Raw genomic sequence first — 21,863 nt, forward strand, 5'->3', positions numbered from 1 at the left:
CTCACCTAGAGAAGTGCCTCAGGAGAGTGCAGTAGAATCTGGATAAATACCTGTCAGCGGAAATGTCCCAGAAGCAAATAATACCCGCCCCACCCCGGTCAGGAGAAAAGGGAACCAACAATGCCCTAAAGGGAACAACACTTGCATGACTCATCAGGGCACTGAAAGGGAGATCAGAGTGGATCCACCCACTGCTGACTCCCGTGATCAGAACTCCAAACCAGGGCTAATTAAATCTAACCATCCCCCTGCAGACCCCAACAGGAACAAAGGCACCCTGGACAATCATGGAAATGTGCAAACTGCAAACCTCTCCAAAAATCACATGTTTATTGGGATACCCATTCCCAACATATTGCAGGCTGATGGTGAAGAAACATCAAACCCCTTGGGCAACACATAACTATCTCAGACCCACCTCAGGAAAAAGGGCCAGTTTAAAGCAGCTCTGCTACAAAGGAAAGACAGGCTGAAACAATTTTAAGGTTTCTGAATGAAAGTTGCCAGTGATCGCCAGAGCTGGCAGACAGCCATAAAGGTGGGACTAAAGAGTGGCGATTCGAAGAGACTTAGCAGTTGGCAGAAAAAAAGACAGAAGCGCAAGGGGAGAGCCAACTGTGTAACAGCCCCGACAACCAATTTTATCTGTAGCACCTGTGGAAGAATCTGCCACTCTAGAATTGGCCTTTATAGCCACTCCAGGCGCTGCTTCACAAACCACTGACCACCTCCAGGTGCTTACCCATTGTCTCTCGAGACAAGAGGCCAAAGAAAGAAAGAAAGAAAGAAAGAAAGAAAGAAGAATGAATGATAATGAATGAGAGAAATGCATGTGTGCTTTCCCGTATTTTCTCTTCCTTCTAATTTATAATGAAATGTTCCCCTAATGTCACATTTCATTCAGCGAGAGGTGGAGGTGTGACGTAAACCACACCTACCAATTGGAAACATATTAATTTTGTCAGACGGGACACTACTTGAACTTTTTTTTTGCTGGACATTGCACAGAACTTGTTTAAAAAAGAGCACAGAGTCGGACAGCTGAAACATGGCTGCACATTTACATTCTGAGAAACAGTTGAATAGAGAGTGCTCACTGACTCAATTAACAAGACTGGTCTTGGCAATCAGAATAATTAACCTTCTTTGTCTGTGTAACAGCCAGAGCTCCACACACCACTGAGTATGACTGAGAATCAACAACCCTTGTAGACGATGCTGTTTCAAAAAAAAAGCTGGTCACATAACTTACCTGCTGGCCAGACTGGGAACTGTTTGAATTGTGCCTCACAGAAAGGTTTTGGACAGACTGCAATTTGAAGACCAAAGAGAAGAAAGGTCTCTCTCCCTGCTTCTCTCTCAAGCAAAGTCCCAGGGACCCATGGAAGGTGTTTAAGCCTCAGGACAGAGGGCTTCTTCAGCCTTCTGGTACAAGAGAAGAAAGTTTGAAAGTGTGTATTGGGCCCCAGTGAGAACGACAAGACTGTAATTCCAACAAAAAGTAAAGACAGTAACTGAATTCCACTTCCAACTCCAACCACCCCCCTTTATTTCTGTCTCCCCCTCTGTATCTATTTGTGTGTATATGTTTATCTTGTATGCATGTTAGTGTGGTTGTGTCATGTAATTTAGTAATTTTAATCGAGTTAGAGTGATAAGGTTAATAAACTTAGATATTTCTTGTTTAAACCTGAGAAAACCTGTCTGGTTGGTTCATTTACAATTACAATTAGAGAGCAGTGAGCAAGTACTCACTGAGGTGTTAAGCGAAAAACATTGTGCTTTAAAAGTTAAATTCTGTTACAGTAAACCAGGAAAGGGGCGAGAGGGGAGCTTGAGACCCCTTCCTCACCCGGTTGCTGGTTACTGGCCTAGTAATCCAGAGACCTGGACTAATGATCCAGAGACATGAGCTCAAATCCCACCATGGCAGCTGGTGAATTTAATTCAGTTCATTCAATAAATCTGGAATAAAAAGTTAATTTCAGTAATGGTGACCATGAAACTACCGGATTGTCATATAAACCCATCTGTTTCACAGATATTCTCACTAATCCCCTCACCTCCTCTGGAGGGGGTGAGATGAATCATGCTTCTGGAAGCCTGCAGTGATGAAGTTAAAAGGCTTAGGGTTCAGGAGTTGGGAGTCAGGATAGGTTTGGGGGATTTGGGGTCAGGAATGTTTGTGCATCAGGAAGCTGCAGTTGCCATGTACCTCTGGGCAAGATGTCCCCTGCTCTCCCTGTGACCACGTCATCTCCCATTCCCCTCTCCCTCACCACCAGCACTGCCTCCTCATGGGGAGGTCCTGCTAGCCCTATTATGTATCATCCTGTCCTGGAAGAGAAAGGGTGGTGATTGTGAATGAGCATATTGGCAGCTGTCATTGTGTGTGTGAGAAGCCTCATGTTTTCTTTTTTACTCATTCATGGGATGTGGGCGTCGCTGGCTAGGCCAGCATTTATTGCCCATCCCTAATTGCCTTTGAGAAGGTGGTGGTGCGCTGCCTTCTTGAACCGCTGTAGTCCATGTGGGTTAGGTACACCCACAATGCTGTTAGGAAGGGAGTTCCAGGATTTTGACCCAGCGACAGTGAAGGAACGGCAATCTAGTTCGAAGTCAGGATAGTGTGCAGTTTGGAGGGGAACCTGCAGGTGGTGTTGTTCCCATGCACCTGCTTCCATTGTCCTTCTAGTTGGTAGAGGTCGTGGGTTTGGAAGGTGCTGTCTAAGGAGGCTTGGCGAGTTTCTGCAGTGCATCTTGTAGATGGTACACACTGCTGCCACTGTGGTGGAGCGAGTGAATGTTTAAGGTGGTGGATGGGGTGCCATTCAAGCGGGTTGCTTTGACCTGGATGGTGTTGAGCTTTTTGAGTGTTGTTGGAGCTGCTCCCATCCAGGCAAGTGGAGAGTATTCCATCACAATTCTGACTTGTGCCTTGTAGATGGTGGACTGGCTTTGGGGAGTCAGAAGGTGAGTTACTTGCCACAGGATTTCCAGCCTATGACCTGCTCTTGTAGCCACAGTATTTATGTTGCTACTGTTCAGTTTCTGGTCAATGGTAACTCCCAGGATGATGATAGTGGGGGCTTCAACAATAGTAATGCCATTGAGTGTCAAGGGAAGATGGTTAGATTGTCTCTTTTTGGAGACAGTCATTGCCTGGCACTTGTGTGGCATAATTGTTCCTAGCCACTTATCAGCCAGTCTGAATGCTGGCCAGATCTTGCTGAATGTGGGCATGGACTACTTCATTTCCTGACAATTTATGAATGGTACTGAACACAGTGCAATCATCAGCGAACATCCCCACTTCTGACCTTATGATGGAGGGATGGTCAAGTTGAAGAGCTGTGAGATGTATCTGAAATGTGAGTTGTGCCTGTGAAGGATGCAGTAGTGTGGGCTGTGTGAATGCCAGTGTATATTTAGATGGTGGATGCAGTGTGTTGAGGTTGTGTTGCTGGTGGTGGTGCAATTATTCTGCATTGTGTTTGTGATACCTTACCTTGACCAATCGTGTCAAGTCATTGAATTTCTTGCAACACTGGAGCCATGTCCGGGGGGCAGTGCTCCTGGCTGTCACTTCCTGGGTGATCTCCTTTCATATGCACTGCATTATCTACCTCTGTGACCTCCTTCCCCACTGTGGTTGATGAACATCCCTCGTCCTCTGGACCTCCTCCATCAGGACCTCCAGGGTAACATCTGAGAACCTGTGAACCCTCTCCCTCATTCACTGAGCCATCCTGCAATGCTTGTTTCTCTCACAGCCAGCACACTCCACTCCTTCAATGGAAGTGGTTGAGTGCTGGCTACATATACATCTCCAGGAAGATTGCTGCTTATCAGTGCTTGGGTGTTAGACATGCAGGAGTCTCCTTTAGCAGCTGGAGGCACATTTAAATCATGGGAATCACCAATTAGTCCCAAAATGTGGGCTAAATCCAGACTTTCAAACAGGCATTTCTTATTCACACTGCATCCACTTAGCGCCTGGTTTCACCCTTTCCCAAAAATAACCCCCTGAAGGTCAGAATTATTGCTCCCATATGGCTGGTGATGTACCTGTTGTAACAGCTTTCCAACCGAGGTAGGAGGTACCCTGTGCATTCAAAGATGGAAAGTTTCCTGGAGTAGGGAGATGGGGGAACAGAACACTGCCCAGGCTGCTGAGTGGATGTGCACTCACCTCTCATCATCACTTGTAAAGGAGATGCACTCTGGTTGGATGAATTCCTCAAAGTTTAATCGGAAGATATCCAACAGTCCCAGGTCAAGTTAAACAGCTTTTATTATCCTTCTCCAATATATTTAGAATTAGTAAATCAAACACACTAACTTTTTTTAAACAGTCCTATGATGATTTCATTTGGGTTTTTTGCCTGTGACAGAGTCCAGGAGACTAGTCTTTAATTCCATTATACTCCAAGACAATTCAGGGGAGTTAGTAATCTCACAGGATCTGACAAAACTTACGGATTGCTGGTGCTAAAAAGGAACATAGAGCTGTAGGGTATAATTGTCCTGGCTTTTTTCTCCTCATCCTTTGCCGAGCTGTTGCTGCTGCACTTACTCACATTGTTTCCTGAAAAAGAAACCCAAAGAACAAATTAAAATGAAACAGTCAGGCCTGGCTCCAGAAATAGCTCAATTAGTTTTTCCAGTGAGTCTCGAGAAGGTGCCAGAGTGTATCTCTGTCTCTAAGGATATCATTTGGGATAGAGAGAGGAACGTTGGTCAGGATTCCCTCGAGCAGCAGGGGTGAGACCCATGGAATTGTACCCCGGTGAGAGTTAGCTCCCTCAGAGGAGGAAAGGGAATGGGGGCAGCTGGAATTGTGCTCCACTAATGGCTGCATCTGTCTAATCGCACGAGCAGTGAGAGCAAACATGCGACATAAAACCATACAAGGTCTGAGTTCGAGAACTACACAATGAGACATTGAGAAATACACAGTTAGAAACCAAGAACTACACAGTGAATCAGCAAGACCTACACAGTGAGCGACTGAGAACTACACATTGACCACAAACTGAACTGGACCAGCTACATAAATGTTGTGGCTACAAGAGCAGGTCAGAGGCTAGGAATCCTGTGGTGAGTAACTCACCTCCTGACTCCCCAAAGCCTGTTCACCATCTACAAGGTACAAGTCAGGAGTGTGATGGAATACTCTCCACTTGCCTGGATGAGTGCAGCTCCAACAACACTCAAGAGGCTCGACACCATCCAGGACAAAGCAGCCCGCTTGATTAGCACCCCATCCACAAACATTCACTCCCTCCACCACCGACACACAGTGGCAGCAGTGTGTACCATCTACAAGATGCACTGCAGCAATGCACCAAGGCTCCTTCAACAGCACCGTCCAAGCCCGCGACCTCTACCAACTAGAAGGACAAGGGTAGCAGATGCATGGGAACATCACCACCTGCAAGTTCCCCTCCAAGCCACCCATTCTGACTTGGAATTATATCACTGTTTCTTCAGTGTCGCTGGGTCAAAATCCTGGAGGTCCCTTCCTGATAGCACTGTGGGTGTACCTACCTCACATGGACTGCAGGAGTTCAAGAAGGCAGCTCACCACCACCTTCTCAAGGGCAATCAGGGATGGGCAATAAATGTTGGCCAATGCCCACATCCCAGGAATTAATAAAATACACAAAAAACTGACAGAAACTGAGAGTTAAACTGTCAGACACTGAGAACTACACAAAAAGACAGAGGAATACAGAGTGAGACACCGAGAACTGCGTAGTGAGACATTTAGAACTAAAGAGTGAGACACCGAAAACGACTGAGTGAAATGCTGAGGAATGCACAGTCAGATAACTGTGAGCTACACAGTGAGAGATGAGGACTACACATTGGGAGGCTGTTTACAGTGGAATTCTGCAGGGTTCAGTACTAGGTCCCTTGCTTTTTGTGGCATATATCAATGATTTGGACTTGAATGTAGGGGTATGATTCAGAAGTTTGCAGGTAATACGAAAATTAGCCGTGTGGTTTATAATGAATAAAAAAGCTGTAGACTGCAGGAGAATATCAATGGACTAGTCAGGTGGGCGGAACAGTGGCAAATGGAGTTCAGTCCGGAGAAGTGTGAGGTAATGCATTTGAGGAAGGCTAACAAGGCAAGGGATTACACAATAAATGGTAGGTTATTGAGAAATATAGAGGAACAGAGGGACGTTGGAATGCATGTTCACAGAGCCCTGAAAGTGGCTGAACAGATAGATAAGGTGGTCAAGAAGGTATATGGAATACTTGCCTTTATTCGCCGAGGCCTATAGTATAACAGCAGGGAGGTTATGCTAGAAATGTATAAAACACTATTTAGGCCACAGTTGGAGTACTATGTGCAGTTCTGGTCACTGCACTATAGGAAATACGTGAATGCACCAGAGAGGGTACAGAGGAGATTTATGAGGATGTTGCCTGGATTGGAGAATTCTAGTTATGGGGAAAGATTGGATCGTCTATGGCTGTTTTCTTTGGAACAGATGGATCTGAAGGGAGACCTAAGTGAAGTGTATAAAATTATGAGGAGTCCAGATAGAGTGGACAGGAAGGACCTATTCTCCTTGGTTGTGTGGCCCATAACCAGAGGCATAGTTTTAAATTAAGAGGTAAGAGGTTTAAAGGGGACTCAGGGGAATGTTTTCACCCAGAGGGTGGTGGCGATTTGGAACTCACTGCCTGAAAAGGTGGTAGAGGCAGGTACCCTTGTAACATTGTAAAAAGCTCTTGGAGATGCACTTGCAATTGAGTAACCTAAAAGGATATGGACCAAGAGCTGGAAAGTGGGATTAGGCTGGATGGCTCTGAGTCAGCCTGCAAAAACACACAATAGGCCAAATGGCCTCCTTCCATATTGCAAATAGCTATACTTCTGTGATTCCAGGAGTGACACAGTGAAACAGTGAGAACTACACAGTGAAACAGTGAGAAATACACAGTGAAACACTGAGAAATACACAGTGAAACAGTGAGAAATACACAGTGAGACAGCAAGAACTACACAGTGAAACAGTGAGAAATACACAGTGAAACAGTGAGAAATACACAGTGAGACAGCAAGAACTACACAGTGAAACAGTGAGAATTACACAGTGAAACACTGAGAAATACACAGTGAGACAGCAAGAACTACACAGTGAAACAGTGAGAACTACACAGTGAAACAGTGAGAAATACACAGTGAGACACTGAGAAATACACAGTGAGACAGCAAGAACTACACAGTGAGATCTATACAGTGAAACAGCGAGAACTACACAGTGAAACAGCAAGATCTACACAGTGAATCAGCGAGAACTACACAGTGAGACAGCGAGAACTACACAGTGAGACAGCGAGAACTACACAGTGAGACACTGAGAAATACAGTGAAACAGCGAGAACTACACAGTGAGACAGCGAGAACTACACAGTGAAACAGCGAGAAATACACAGTGAAACAGCGAGAACTACACAGTGAAACAGCGAGAAATACACAGTGAAACAGCGAGAACTACACAGAGAGACACTGCGAAATGCACAGTGAGACACCAAGAATTATACAGTGAGACACTGAGATCTCTACAGTGAGACACCGAGAATTATACAGAGATACCGAGAACTACACAGTGAGATACCAGGAACTACACACTAGACAATGAGAAATATACAGGGAAACACACAGGCTTACACAGTGAGACACTGAGAACTACACAGTGAGACACTGAGAAATACACAGTGATACCGAGAACTACACAGTGAGATACTAGGAACTACACAGCTAGACAACAAGAATTATACAGTGAAACAGCGAGAACTACACAGTGAGACACTGAGAAATACACAGTGAGACACTGAGAAGTACACAGTGAGACACTGAGAAATACACAGAGATACCGAGAACTACACAGTGAGATACCAGGAACTACACAGTGAGACACTGAGAAATACACAGTGAGACACTGAGAAGTACACAGTGAGACACTGAGAAATACACAGAGATACCGAGAACTACACAGTGAGATACCAGGAACTACACAGCGAGACAACGAGAATTATACAGGGAAACACACAGGTTTACACAGAGAGACACCGAGAACTACACAGTGAGACACCAAGAGCTACACAGTGAGACACTGAGTACTACACAGAGAGATACCAAGAGCTACACAGTGAGACACTGAGTACTACACAGAGAGATACCGATAACTATATAGCGAGACACCGAGAACTAAACAGCAAGACGTCGCGAATTATACAGAGGGGCACTGAGAATTACACAGAGACACCGAGAACTAGACAGTGAGAGACTGCGAACCACACAGTGAGACATCGAAAGCTACACAATGAGGCACTGAGAACGACACAGTGAGACACCGAGAACTACACAGTGAGGCACCGAGAACTACACAGTGAGACACCGAGAACCACACAGTGAGACACCGACAACTACACAGTGAGGCACCGAGAACTACACTTTGAGAGACTGAGAACAACACAGTGAGACACTGAGAACTACACAGCGATACATGGAGAACTACACAGTGAGACTCCAAGAGCTACACAGTGAGAGACTGAGAACTACATAGTGAGACGATGAGAGCTACGCAGTGAGAACCGAGAACTACACAGTGAGAAACTGAGAACAACAAAGTGAGACACAGAGAACTACACAGTGGGACAATGAGAACTACACAGTGAGAAACTGAGAACAACAAAGTGAGACACAGAGAACTACACAGTGAAACGGCAAAAACAACACAGCGGTGGTACAGTGGTGCAGTGGTTAGCACCGCAGTCTCACAGCTCCAGGGACCCGGGTTCAATTCAGGGTACTGTCTGTGCGGAGTTTGCAAGTTCTCCCTGTGACCGCGTGGGTTTTCGCCTGGTGCTCCGGTTTCGTCCCACAGCCAAAGACTTGCAGGTTGATAGGTAAATTGGCCATTGTAAATTGCCCCTAGTGTAGGTAGGTGATAGGGAATATGGGATTACTGCAGGTGTAGTATAAATGGGTGGTTGTTGGTCAGCCCAGACTCGGTGGGCCGAAGGGTCTGTTTCAGTGCTGTAGCTCTGAATAAAAATAAAAATAAAACACAGTGAGAGACTGAGAACAACACAGAGAGGCACCGTGAACTACACAGAGAGACACCGAGAATTATACAGGGAGACATTGAGAATTATACAGGGAGACATTGAGAACTACACAGTGAGGCACTGAAAGCGACACAGTGAGAGACTGAGAATTACACAGTGAGAGACTGAGAACTACTCAGTGAGAGAAAGAGAATCACACAGTGAGGCATAATGAGACACAGAGAACTACACAGACACCAAGAACGACACAGTGAGATACTGAGAACTACACAGTGAGACACCGAGAATTATATAGGGAGACACTGAGAATGACACAGTGAGACATTGAGAATGACACAGTGAGACACCCAGAACTACACAGTGAGACATCGAGAATTATACGGGGAGACACTGAGAATTACACAGAAACACCAAGAATTACACAGTGGGACACCGAGAATTATATAGGGAGATACCAAGGATTATACAGTGAGACACCGAGAACTACACAGTGAGGCACCAAGAATGACACAGTGAGACCCCGGGATTTACATATTGAGACACCAGACAACAAAGAGAGACATTGAGAACAACACAGAGTGACACCGAGATCTACACAGAGAGTCACCGAGAACAACACAGTGAGGCACCAAGAACTACACAGTGAGAGACTGAGAACTACACAGTGAGGTACCGAGAATGACACAGAAAGACCCTGGGATTTACACAGTGAGACACTAAGACAACAAAGTGAGACACTGAGAATGACACAGAGAGACAGCGAGAACTACACAGTGAGACACCAAGAACTACACAGTGAGACACCAAGAACTACACAGTGAGATGCTGAGAACTACACAGTGAGATGCTGAGAACTACACAGAGAGACACCAAGAACAACACAGTGAGACACTAAGAAAAACACAGTGAGACACCAAGATCTACACAGTGAGACATCGAGAACTACGGTGAGAAACTGAAAACGACAAAGTGAGACACAGAGAACTACACAGTGAGACACGGAGAACGAGGTGGTGATACTTCAAGAGCTACACAGCAAGAGACCGAGAATTGCACAGTGAGACATTGAGAACTACACAGGGAGACACCGAAAACTACATAGTGAGAGACTGCAAACTATACACTGAGGCACCAACAATGACACAGTAAGACCCCGTGATTTACACATTGAGACTATTAGAACAGCAAAGAGAGATACTGAGAACAACACAGAAAGATACCTAAAACTACAAAGAGAGATGCCGAGTGAGACATGGAGAACTACAGTGTGAAACACAGAAAAATAGACAGTGAGACATGGAGAACTAAACAGTGAGACATGGAGAATCATGAAGTGAGACAAGGAGAAGTACACAGTGTGACATGGAGAAATAAAGAATGAAACATGGAGAAATAAAGAATGAAACATGGAGAAATAAAGAATGAAACATGGAGAAATACACAGTGAGACATGGAGAAATACACAGTGAGACATGGATAAATACATAGTGAGACATGGAGAAATACACAGTGAGACATGGAGAAATACACAGTGAGACATGGAGAAATAAAGAATGAAACATGGAGAAATACACAGTGAGACATGGAGAAATAAAGAATGAAACATGGAGAACTACACAGTGAGACACGGAGAAATACACAGTGAGACATGGAGAAATATACAGTGAGACTAGACGAACCACACAGTGAGACATGGCGAAATACACAGTGAGACATGGAGAAATACAAAGTGAGACATGGATAAATACATAGTGAGACATGGATAAATACATAGTGAGACATGGAGAAATACACAGTGAGACATGGATAAATACATAGTGAGACATGGAGAAATACACAGTGAGACATTGCGAAATACACAGTGAGACATGGATAAATACATAGTGAGACATGGAGAAATACACAGTGAGACATGGATAAATACATAGTGAGACATGGCGAAATACACAGTGAGACATGGATAAATACATAGTGAGACATGGAGAAATACACAGTGAGACATGGATAAATACATAGTCAGACATGGATAAATACATAGTGAGACATAGAGAAATACATAGTGAGATATGGAGCAATACACAGTGAGACATGGCGAAATACACAGTGAGACATGGATAAATACATAGTGAGACATGGAGAAATACATAGTGAGACATGGAGAAATACACAGTGAGACATGGATAAATACATAGTGAGACATGGAGAAATACATAGTGAGACATGGAGAAATACACAGTGAGACTAGACGAACCACACAGTGAGACATGGTGACATACACAGTGAGACATGGTGAAATACACAGTGAGACATGGAGAAATACACAGTGAGACATGGATAAATACATAGTCAGACATGGATAAATACATAGTGAGACATTGAGAGCTTTACAGTGATACCTGGAGAACACTAAAGTGACACATGGAGAAATAAGCAATGAGACATGGAGAACTGAACAGTGAGACATGGAGAACCGCCCAAAGATACGTGTAGAAACACAAAGTGAGTCATCGAGAAATACACTGTGAAGCATGGAGAAATATGCAGTGATACATGGAGAACAATAAATTGAGAAATGGAGAACTACACAGTGAGACATGGAGAAATACGCAGTGAGACAGGGGGTACAATAAATTGAGACATCTACAAATACATTGTGAAATATGGAGATCTAAAAAATTAGACATGGAGAACTGTAGTGAGACCTGGAGAATGGGTGGCACAGTGGCACAGTGGTTAGCACCGCAGCCTCACAGCTCGAGGGACCCGGGTTCAATTCTGGGTACTGCCTGTGCGGAGTTTGTAAGTTCTCCCTGTGACCGCGTGGGTTTTCGCCGGGTGCTCAGGTTTCCTCCCACAACTAAAGACTTGCAGGTGGTAGGTAAATTGGCCATTGTAAATTGCCCCTAGTGTAGGTAGGTGTTAGGGAATATGGGATTACTGTGGGCTTAGTGTAAATGGGTGGTTGTTGGTCAGCACAGACTCGGTGGGCCGAAGGGCCTGTTTCAGTGCTGTGTGGCGAAATAAAAAATAAATTCAAAAATGATAATGTGATACATGGAGAAATGCAGAGTGAGACATGGAGAAATACACAGTGAGACTAGACGAACCACACAGTGAGACATGGCGAAATACACAGTGAGACATGGATAAATACATAGTGAGACATGGAGAAATACACAGTGAGACATGGATAAATACATAGTGAGACATGGAGAAATACACAGTGAGACATGGAGAAATACACAGTGAGACATGGAGAAATACATAGTGAGACTAGACGAACCACACAGTGAGACATGGCGAAATACACAGTGAGACATGGAGAAATACACAGTGAGACTAGACGAAATACACAGTGAGACATGGAGAAATACACAGTGAGACATGGATAAATACACAGTGAGACATGGAGAAATACACAGTCAGACATGGATAAATACATAGTGAGACATGGATAAATACATAGTGAGACATGGAGAAATACATAGTGAGACATGGAGAAATACACAGTGAGACTAGACGAACCACACAGTGAGACATGGTGAAATACACAGTGAGACATGGTGAAATACACAGTGAGACTAGACGAACCACACAGTGAGACATGGTGAAATACACAGTGAGACATGGAGAAATACACAGTGAGACATGAAGAAATACACAGTGAGACATGAAGAACTACACAGTGAGACATGGAGAAATACACAGTGAGACATGGAGAAATACACAGTGAGACATGAAGAACTACACAGTGAGACATGAAGAAATACAAAGTGAGACATGGAGAAATACACAGTGAGACAAGGAGAAATACACAGTGAGACATGGAGAAATACACAGTGAGAAATGAAGAACTACACAGTGAGACATGGAGAAATACACAGTGAGACATGGAGAAATACACAGTGAGACATGGAGAAATACACAGTGAGATATGGAGAAATACACAGTGAGACATGGAGAACTACACAGTGAGACATGGAGAAATACACAGTGAGACATGAAGAAATACACAGTGAGACATGAAGAAATACACAGTGAGATATGGAGAAATACACAGTGAGACATGGAGAAATACACAGTGAGACATGGAGAAATACACACTGAGACATGGAGAAATACACAGTGAGACATGAAGAAATACACAGTGAGACATGAAGAACTACACAGTGAGACATGGAGAAATACACAGTGAGACATGGAGAAATACACAGTGAGACATGGAGAAATACACACTGAGACATGGAGAAATACACAGTGAGACATGAAGAAATACACAGTGAGACATGAAGAACTACACAGTGAGACATGGAGAAATACACAGTGAGATATGGAGAAATACTGAGTGAGACATGGAGAAATACACAGTGAGACATGGAGAAACACACAGTGAGACATGAAGAAATACACAGTGAGACATGAAGAACTACACAGTGAAACATGAAGAAATACACAGTGTGACATGAAGAAATACACAGTGAGACATGGAGAAATACACAGTGAGACAAGGAGAAATACACAGTGTGACATGGAGAAATACATAGTGAGACATGAAGAACTACACAGTGAGACATGGAGAAATACACAGTGAGACATGGAGAAATACACAGTGAGACATGAAGAAATACACAGTGAGACATGGAAAAATACACAGTGAGACATGGAGAAATACACAGTGAGACATGAAGAAATACACAAATAGACATGGAAAAATACACAGTGAGACATGAAGAACTACACAGTGAGACATGGAGAAATACACAGTGAGACATGGAGAAATACAGTGAGACATGAAGAACTACACAGTGAGACATGGAGAAATACACAGTGAGACATGGAGATATACACAGTGAGACATGGAGAAATACACAGTGAGACATGAAGAACTACACATGTGAGACATGGAGAAATACACAGTGAGACATGGAGAAATACACAGTGAGACATGAAGAAATACACAGTGAGATATGAAGAACTACACAGTGAGACATGAAGAAATACACAGTGAGACATGGAAAAATACACAGTGAGACATGAAGAAATACACAGTGAGACATGGAGAAATACACAGTGAGACATGGAGAAATACACAGTGAGACATGAAGAAATACACAGTGAGACATGAAGAACTACACAGTGAGACATGAAGAAATACACAGTGAGACAAGGAGAAATACACAGTGAGACAAGGATAAATACACAGTGAGACATGGAGAAATACATAGTGATACATGGAGAAATACACAGTGAGACAAGGAGAAATACACAGTGAGACAAGGATAAATACACAGTGAGACAAGGATAAATACACAGTGAGACATGGAGAAATACATAGTGATACATGGAGAAATACACAGTGAGACATGGAGAAATACATAGTGATACATGAAGAACTACACAGTGAGAAATGAAGAAATACACAGTGAGACAAGGAGAAATACACAGTGAGACAAGGATAAATACAGTGAGACATGGAGAAATACATAGTGATACATGGAGAAATACACAGTGAGACATGGAGAAATACACAGTGAGACATGAAGAACTACACAGTGAGACATGAAGAAATACACAGTGAGACAAGGAGAAATACACAGTGAGACAAGGATAAATACACAGTGAGACATGGAGAAATACATAGTGATACATGGAGAAATACACAGTGAGACAAGGAGAAATACACAGTGAGACAAGGATAAATACACAGTGAGACATGGAGAAATACATAGTGATACATGGAGAAATACACAGTGAGACATGGAGAAATACACAGTGAGACATGAAGAACTACACAGTGAGACATGAAGAAATACACAGTGAGACAAGGAGAAATACACAGTGAGACAAGGATAAATACACAGTGAGACATGGAGAAATACATAGTGATACATGGAGAAATACACAGTGAGACATGGAGAAATACACAGTGAGACATGAAGAACCACACAGTGAGACATGAAGAAATACACAGTGAGACATGAAGAACTACACAGTGAGACATGAAGAAATACACAGTGAGACATGGAGAAATACACAGTGAGACAAGGAGAAATACACAGTGAGACATGGAGAAATACACAGTGAGAAATGAAGAACTACACAGTGAGACATGGAGAAATACACAGTGAGACATGGAGAAATACACAGTGAGACATGGAGAAATACACAGTGAGATATGGAGAAATACACAGTGAGACATGGAGAAATACACAGTGAGACATGGAGAACTACACAGTGAGACATGGAGAAATACACAGTGAGACATGAAGAAATACACAGTGAGACATGAAGAAATACACAGTGAGATATGGAGAAATACACAGTGAGACATGGAGAAATACACAGTGAGACATGGAGAACTACACACTGAGACATGGAGAAATACACAGTGAGACATGAAGAAATACACAGTGAGACATGAAGAACTACACAGTGAGACATGGAGAAATACACAGTGAGACATGGAGAAATACACAGTGAGACATGGAGAAATACACACTGAGACATGGAGAAATACACAGTGAGACATGAAGAAATACACAGTGAGACATGAAGAACTACACAGTGAGACATGGAGAAATACACAGTGAGATATGGAGAAATACTGAGTGAGACATGGAGAAATACACAGTGAGACATGGACAAACACACAGTGAGACATGAAGAAATACACAGTGAGACATGAAGAACTACACAGTGAAACATGAAGAAATACACAGTGTGACATGAAGAAATACACAGTGAGACATGCAGAAATACACAGTGAGACAAGGAGAAATACACAGTGTGACATGGAGAAATACATAGTGAGACATGAAGAACTACACAGTGAGACATGGAGAAATACACAGTGAGACATGGAGAAATACACAGTGAGACATGAAGAAATACACAGTGAGACATGGAAAAATACACAGTGAGACATGGAGAAATACACAGTGAGACATGAAGAAATACACAAATAGACATGGAAAAATACACAGTGAGACATGAAGAACTACACAGTGAGACATGGAGAAATACACAGTGAGACATGGAGAAATACAGTGAGACATGAAGAACTACACAGTGAGACATGGAGAAATACACAGTGAGACATGGAGATATACACAGTGAGACATGGAGAAATACACAGTGAGACATGAAGAACTACACATGTGAGACATGGAGAAATACACAGTGAGACATGGAGAAATACACAGTGAGACATGGAGAAATACACAGTGAGACATGAAGAAATACACAGTGAGATATGAAGAACTACACAGTGAGACATGAAGAAATACACAGTGAGACATGGAAAAATACACAGTGAGACATGAAGAAATACACAGTGAGACATGGAGAAATACACAGTGAGACATGGAGAAATACACAGTGAGACATGAAGAAATACACAGTGAGACATGAAGAACTACACAGTGAGACATGAAGAAATACACGGTGAGACATGAAGAACTACACGGTGAGACATGGAGAAATACACAGTGAGACATGAAGAACTACACAGTGAGACATGAAGAAATACACAGTGAGACAAGGAGAAATACACAGTGAGACAAGGATAAATACACAGTGAGACATGGAGAAATACATAGTGATACATGGAGAAATACACAGTGAGACAAGGAGAAATACACAGTGAGACAAGGATAAATACACAGTGAGACAAGGATAAATACACAGTGAGACATGGAGAAATACATAGTGATACATGGAGAAATACACAGTGAGACATGGAGAAATACATAGTGATACATGAAGAACTACACAGTGAGAAATGAAGAAATACACAGTGAGACAAGGAGAAATACACAGTGAGACAAGGATAAATACACAGTGAGACATGAAGAAATACACAATGAGACATGGAAAAATACACAGTGAGACATGGAGAAATACACAGTGAGACATGAAGAAATACACAAATAGACATGGAAAAATACACAGTGAGACATGAAGAACTACACAGTGAGACATGGAGAAATACACAGTGAGACATGGAGAAATACAGTGAGACATGAAGAACTACACAGTGAGACATGGAGAAATACAAAGTGAGACATGGAGATATACACAGTGAGACATGGAGAAATACACAGTGAGACATGAAGAACTACACATGTGAGACATGGAGAAATACACAGTGAGACATGGAGAAATACACAGTGAGACATGGAGAAATACACAGTGAGACATGAAGAAATACACAGTGAGATATGAAGAACTACACAGTGAGACATGAAGAAATACACAGTGAGACATGGAAAAATACACAGTGAGACATGAAGAAATACACAGTGAGACATGGAGAAATACACAGTGAGACATGGAGAAATACACAGTGAGACATGAAGAAATACACAGTGAGACATGAAGAACTACACAGTGAGACATGAAGAAATACACGGTGAGACATGAAGAACTACACGGTGAGAAATGGAGAAATACACAGTGAGACATGAAGAACTACACAGTGAGACATGAAGAAATACACAGTGAGACAAGGAGAAATACACAGTGAGACAAGGATAAATACACAGTGAGACATGGAGAAATACATAGTGATACATGGAGAAATACACAGTGAGACAAGGAGAAATACACAGTGAGACAAGGATAAATACACAGTGAGACAAGGATAAATACACAGTGAGACATGGAGAAATACATAGTGATACATGGAGAAATACACAGTGAGACATGGAGAAATACATAGTGATACATGAAGAACTACACAGTGAGAAATGAAGAAATACACAGTGAGACAAGGAGAAATACACAGTGAGACAAGGATAAATACACAGTGAGACATGGAGAAATACATACTGATACATGGAGAAATACACAGTGAGACATGGAGAAATACACAGTGAGACATGAAGAACTACACAGTGAGACATGAAGAAATACACAGTGAGACAAGGAGAAATACACAGTGAGACAAGGATAAATACACAGTGAGACATGGAGAAATACATGGTGATACATGGAGAAATACACAGTGAGACAAGGAGAAATACACAGTGAGACAAGGATAAATACACAGTGAGACATGGAGAAATACATAGTGATACATGGAGAAATACACAGTGAGACATGGAGAAATACACCGTGAGACATGAAGAACTACACAGTGAGACATGAAGAAATACACAGTGAGACATGAAGAACTACACAGTGAGACATGAAGAAATACACAGTGAGACAAGGAGAAATACACAGTGAGACAAGGATAAATACACAGTGAGACATGGAGAAATACATAGTGATACATGGAGAAATACACAGTGAGACAAGGAGAAATACACAGTGAGACAAGGATAAATACACAGTGAGACAAGGATAAATACACAGTGAGACATGGAGAAATACATAGTGATACATGGAGAAATACACAGTGAGACATGGAGAAATACATAGTGATACATGGAGAAATACACAGTGAGACATGAAGAAATACACAGTGAGACATGGAGAAATACACAGTGAGACATGGAGAAATACACAGTGAGACATGAAGAACTACACAGTGAGACATGAAGAAATACACAGTGAGACATGGAGAAATACACAGTGAGACATGGAGAAATACACAGTGAGACATGAAGAACTACACAGTGAGACATGGAGAAATACACAGTGAGACATGGAGAAATACACAGTGAGACATGAAGAACTACACAGTGAGACATGGAGAAATACACAGTGAGACATGAAGAACTACACAGTGAGACATGGAGAAATACACAGTGAGACATGGAGAAATACACAGTGAGACATGAAGAACTACACAGTGAGACATGAAGAAATATAGTGAGACATGAAGAACTACACAGTAAGACATGAAGAACTACACAGTGAGACATGGAGATATACACAGTGAGACATGGAGAAATACACAGTGAGACATGAAGAACTACACAGTGAGACATGAAGAAATACACAGTGAGACAAGGAGAAATACACAGTGAGACAAGGATAAATACACAGTGAGACATGGAGAAATACATAGTGAAACATGGACAAATAGACAGTGAGACAAGGAGAAATACACAGAAAGACAAGGATAAATACACAGTGAGACATGGAGAAATACATAGTGATACATGGAGAAATACACAGTGAGACAAGGAGAAATACACTGTGAGACAAGGATAAATACACAGTGAGACATGGAGAAATACATAGTGATACATGGAGAAATACACAGTGAGACATGGAGAAATACACAGTGAGACATGAAGAACTACACAGTGAGACATGGGAAAATACACAGTGAGACATGGAGAAATACACAGTGAGACATGAAGAACTACACAGTGAGACATGGAGAAATACACAGTGAGACATGGAGAAATACACAGTGAGACATGGAGAAATACACAGTGAGACATGGAGAAATACACAGTAAGACAAGGAGAAATACACAGTGAGACAAGGATAAATACACAGTGAGACATGGAGAAATACATAGTGATACATGGAGAAATACACAGTGAGACATGGAGAAATACACAGTGAGACATGAAGAACTACACATTGAGACATGGAGAAATACACAGTGAGACATGGAGAACTACACAGTGAGACATGGAGAAATACCTATGAGAGATGGAGAAATACACACTGAGACATGGAGAAATACACAGTGAGACTTGGAGAAATACACAGTGAGACATGGAGAACTACACAGTGAGACACGGAGAAATCCACAGTGAGACATGAAGAACTACACAGTGAGACATGGAGAAATCCAAAGTGAGACATGGAGAAATACACAGTGAGACATGGAGAAATACACAGTGAGACATGAAGAAATACACAGTGAGACATGAAGAAATACACAGTGAGACATGATGAACTACACAGTGAGACATGGAGAAATACACAGTGAGACATGGAGAAATACACAGTGAGACATGAAGAAATACACAGTGAGACATGAAGAACTACACAGTGAGACATGGAGAAATACAGAGTGAGACATGAAGAAATACACAGTGAGACATGAAGAAATACACAGTGAGACATGATGAACTACACAGTGAGACATGGAGAAATACACAGTGAGACATGGAGAAATACACAGTGAGACATGAAGAAATACACAGTGAGACATGAAGAACTACACAGTGAGACATGGAGAAATACAGAGTGAGACATGAAGAAATACACAGTGAGACATGAAGAACTACACAGTGAGACATGATGAAATACACAGTGAGACATGGAGAAATACACAGTGAGACATTAAGAAATACACAGTGAGACATGGAGAAATACACAGTGAGACATGGAGAAATACACAGTGAGACATGGAGAAATACATAGTGAGACATGAAGAACTACACAGTGAGACATGATGAACTACACAGTGAGACATGGAGAAATACACAGTGAGACATGAAGAACTACACAGTGAGACATGATGAACTACACAGTGAGACATGATGAACTACACAGTGAGACATGGAGAAATACACAGTGAGACATGGAGAAATACATAGTGAGACATGAGGAACGACACAGTGAGACATGGAGAAATACACAGTGAGACATGGAGAAATACGCAGTGAGACATGAAGAAATACACAGTGAGACATGGAGAAATACACAGTGAGACATGGAGAAATACATAGTGAGACAAGAAGAACTACACAGTGAGACATGATGAACTACACAGTGAGACATGGAGAAATACACAGTGAGACATGGAGAAATACACAGTGAGACATGAAGAACTACACAGTGAGACATGATGAACTACACAGTGAGACATGGAGAAATACACAGTGAGACATGAAGAACTACACAGTGAGACATGGAGAAATACACAGTGAGACATGAAGAAATACACAGTGAGACATGGAGAAATACATAGTGAGACATGGAGAAATACACAGTGAGACATGGAGAAATACACAGTGAGACATGGAGAAATACACAGTGAGACATGAAGAAATACACAGTGAGACATGGAAAAATACACAGTGAGACATGGAGAAATACACAGTGAGACATGAAGAACTACACAGTGAGACATGGAGAAATACACAGTGAGACATGAAGATCTACACAGTGAGACATGGAGAACTACACAGTGAGACATGGAGAAATACACAGTGAGACATGGAGAAATACACAGTGAGACATGGAGAACTACACAGTGAGACTTGGAGAAATACATAGTGAGACATGGAGAAATACACAGTGAGACATGGAGAAATACACAGTGAGACAAGGAGAAATACACAGTGAGACATGGAGAAATACACAGTGAGACATGGAGAAACACACAGTGAGACATGGAGAAATACACTGTGAGACATGGAGAAATACACAGTGAGACATGGAGAAATACACAGTGAGACATGGAGAAATACACAGTGAGACAAGGATAAATACACAGTGAGACATGGAGAAATACACAGTGATACATGGAGAAATACACAGTGATACATGGAGAAATACACAGTGAGACATGGAGCAACACAGAGCGAGACATGAAGAAATACACAGTGAGACATGGAGAAATACACAGTGAGACATGGAGAAATACCAATGAGACATGGAGAAATACACACTGAGACATGGAGAAATACACAGTGAGACATGGAGAAATACACAGTGAGACATGAAGAAATACACAGTGAGACATGAAGAACTACACAGTGAGACATGGAGAAATACAGAGTGAGACATGAAGAAATACACAGTGAGACATGAAGAACTACACAGTGAGACATGGAGAAATCCACAGTGAG

The 21,863-nt window shown here is 42.2% G+C and overlaps 1 protein-coding gene across 1 annotated transcript in view; it reads right to left on the minus strand.

Annotated features, from left to right (window-relative positions):
* Positions 1–21,863, minus strand: part of LOC137373269 (probable voltage-dependent R-type calcium channel subunit alpha-1E) — a 1,486,297-nt gene that overhangs the window by 282,072 nt on the left and 1,182,362 nt on the right. Inside the window, exon 22 of the mRNA XM_068038118.1 lies at positions 4,480–4,588. Within this exon, the coding sequence (XP_067894219.1) occupies positions 4,480–4,588 (109 nt within the window). The remainder of the gene's footprint in view (positions 1–4,479; positions 4,589–21,863) is intronic.

The sequence above is a fragment of the Heterodontus francisci genome, chromosome 8, assembly GCF_036365525.1.
Source record: "Heterodontus francisci isolate sHetFra1 chromosome 8, sHetFra1.hap1, whole genome shotgun sequence".
NCBI classification, from domain to species: domain Eukaryota; kingdom Metazoa; phylum Chordata; class Chondrichthyes; order Heterodontiformes; family Heterodontidae; genus Heterodontus; species Heterodontus francisci.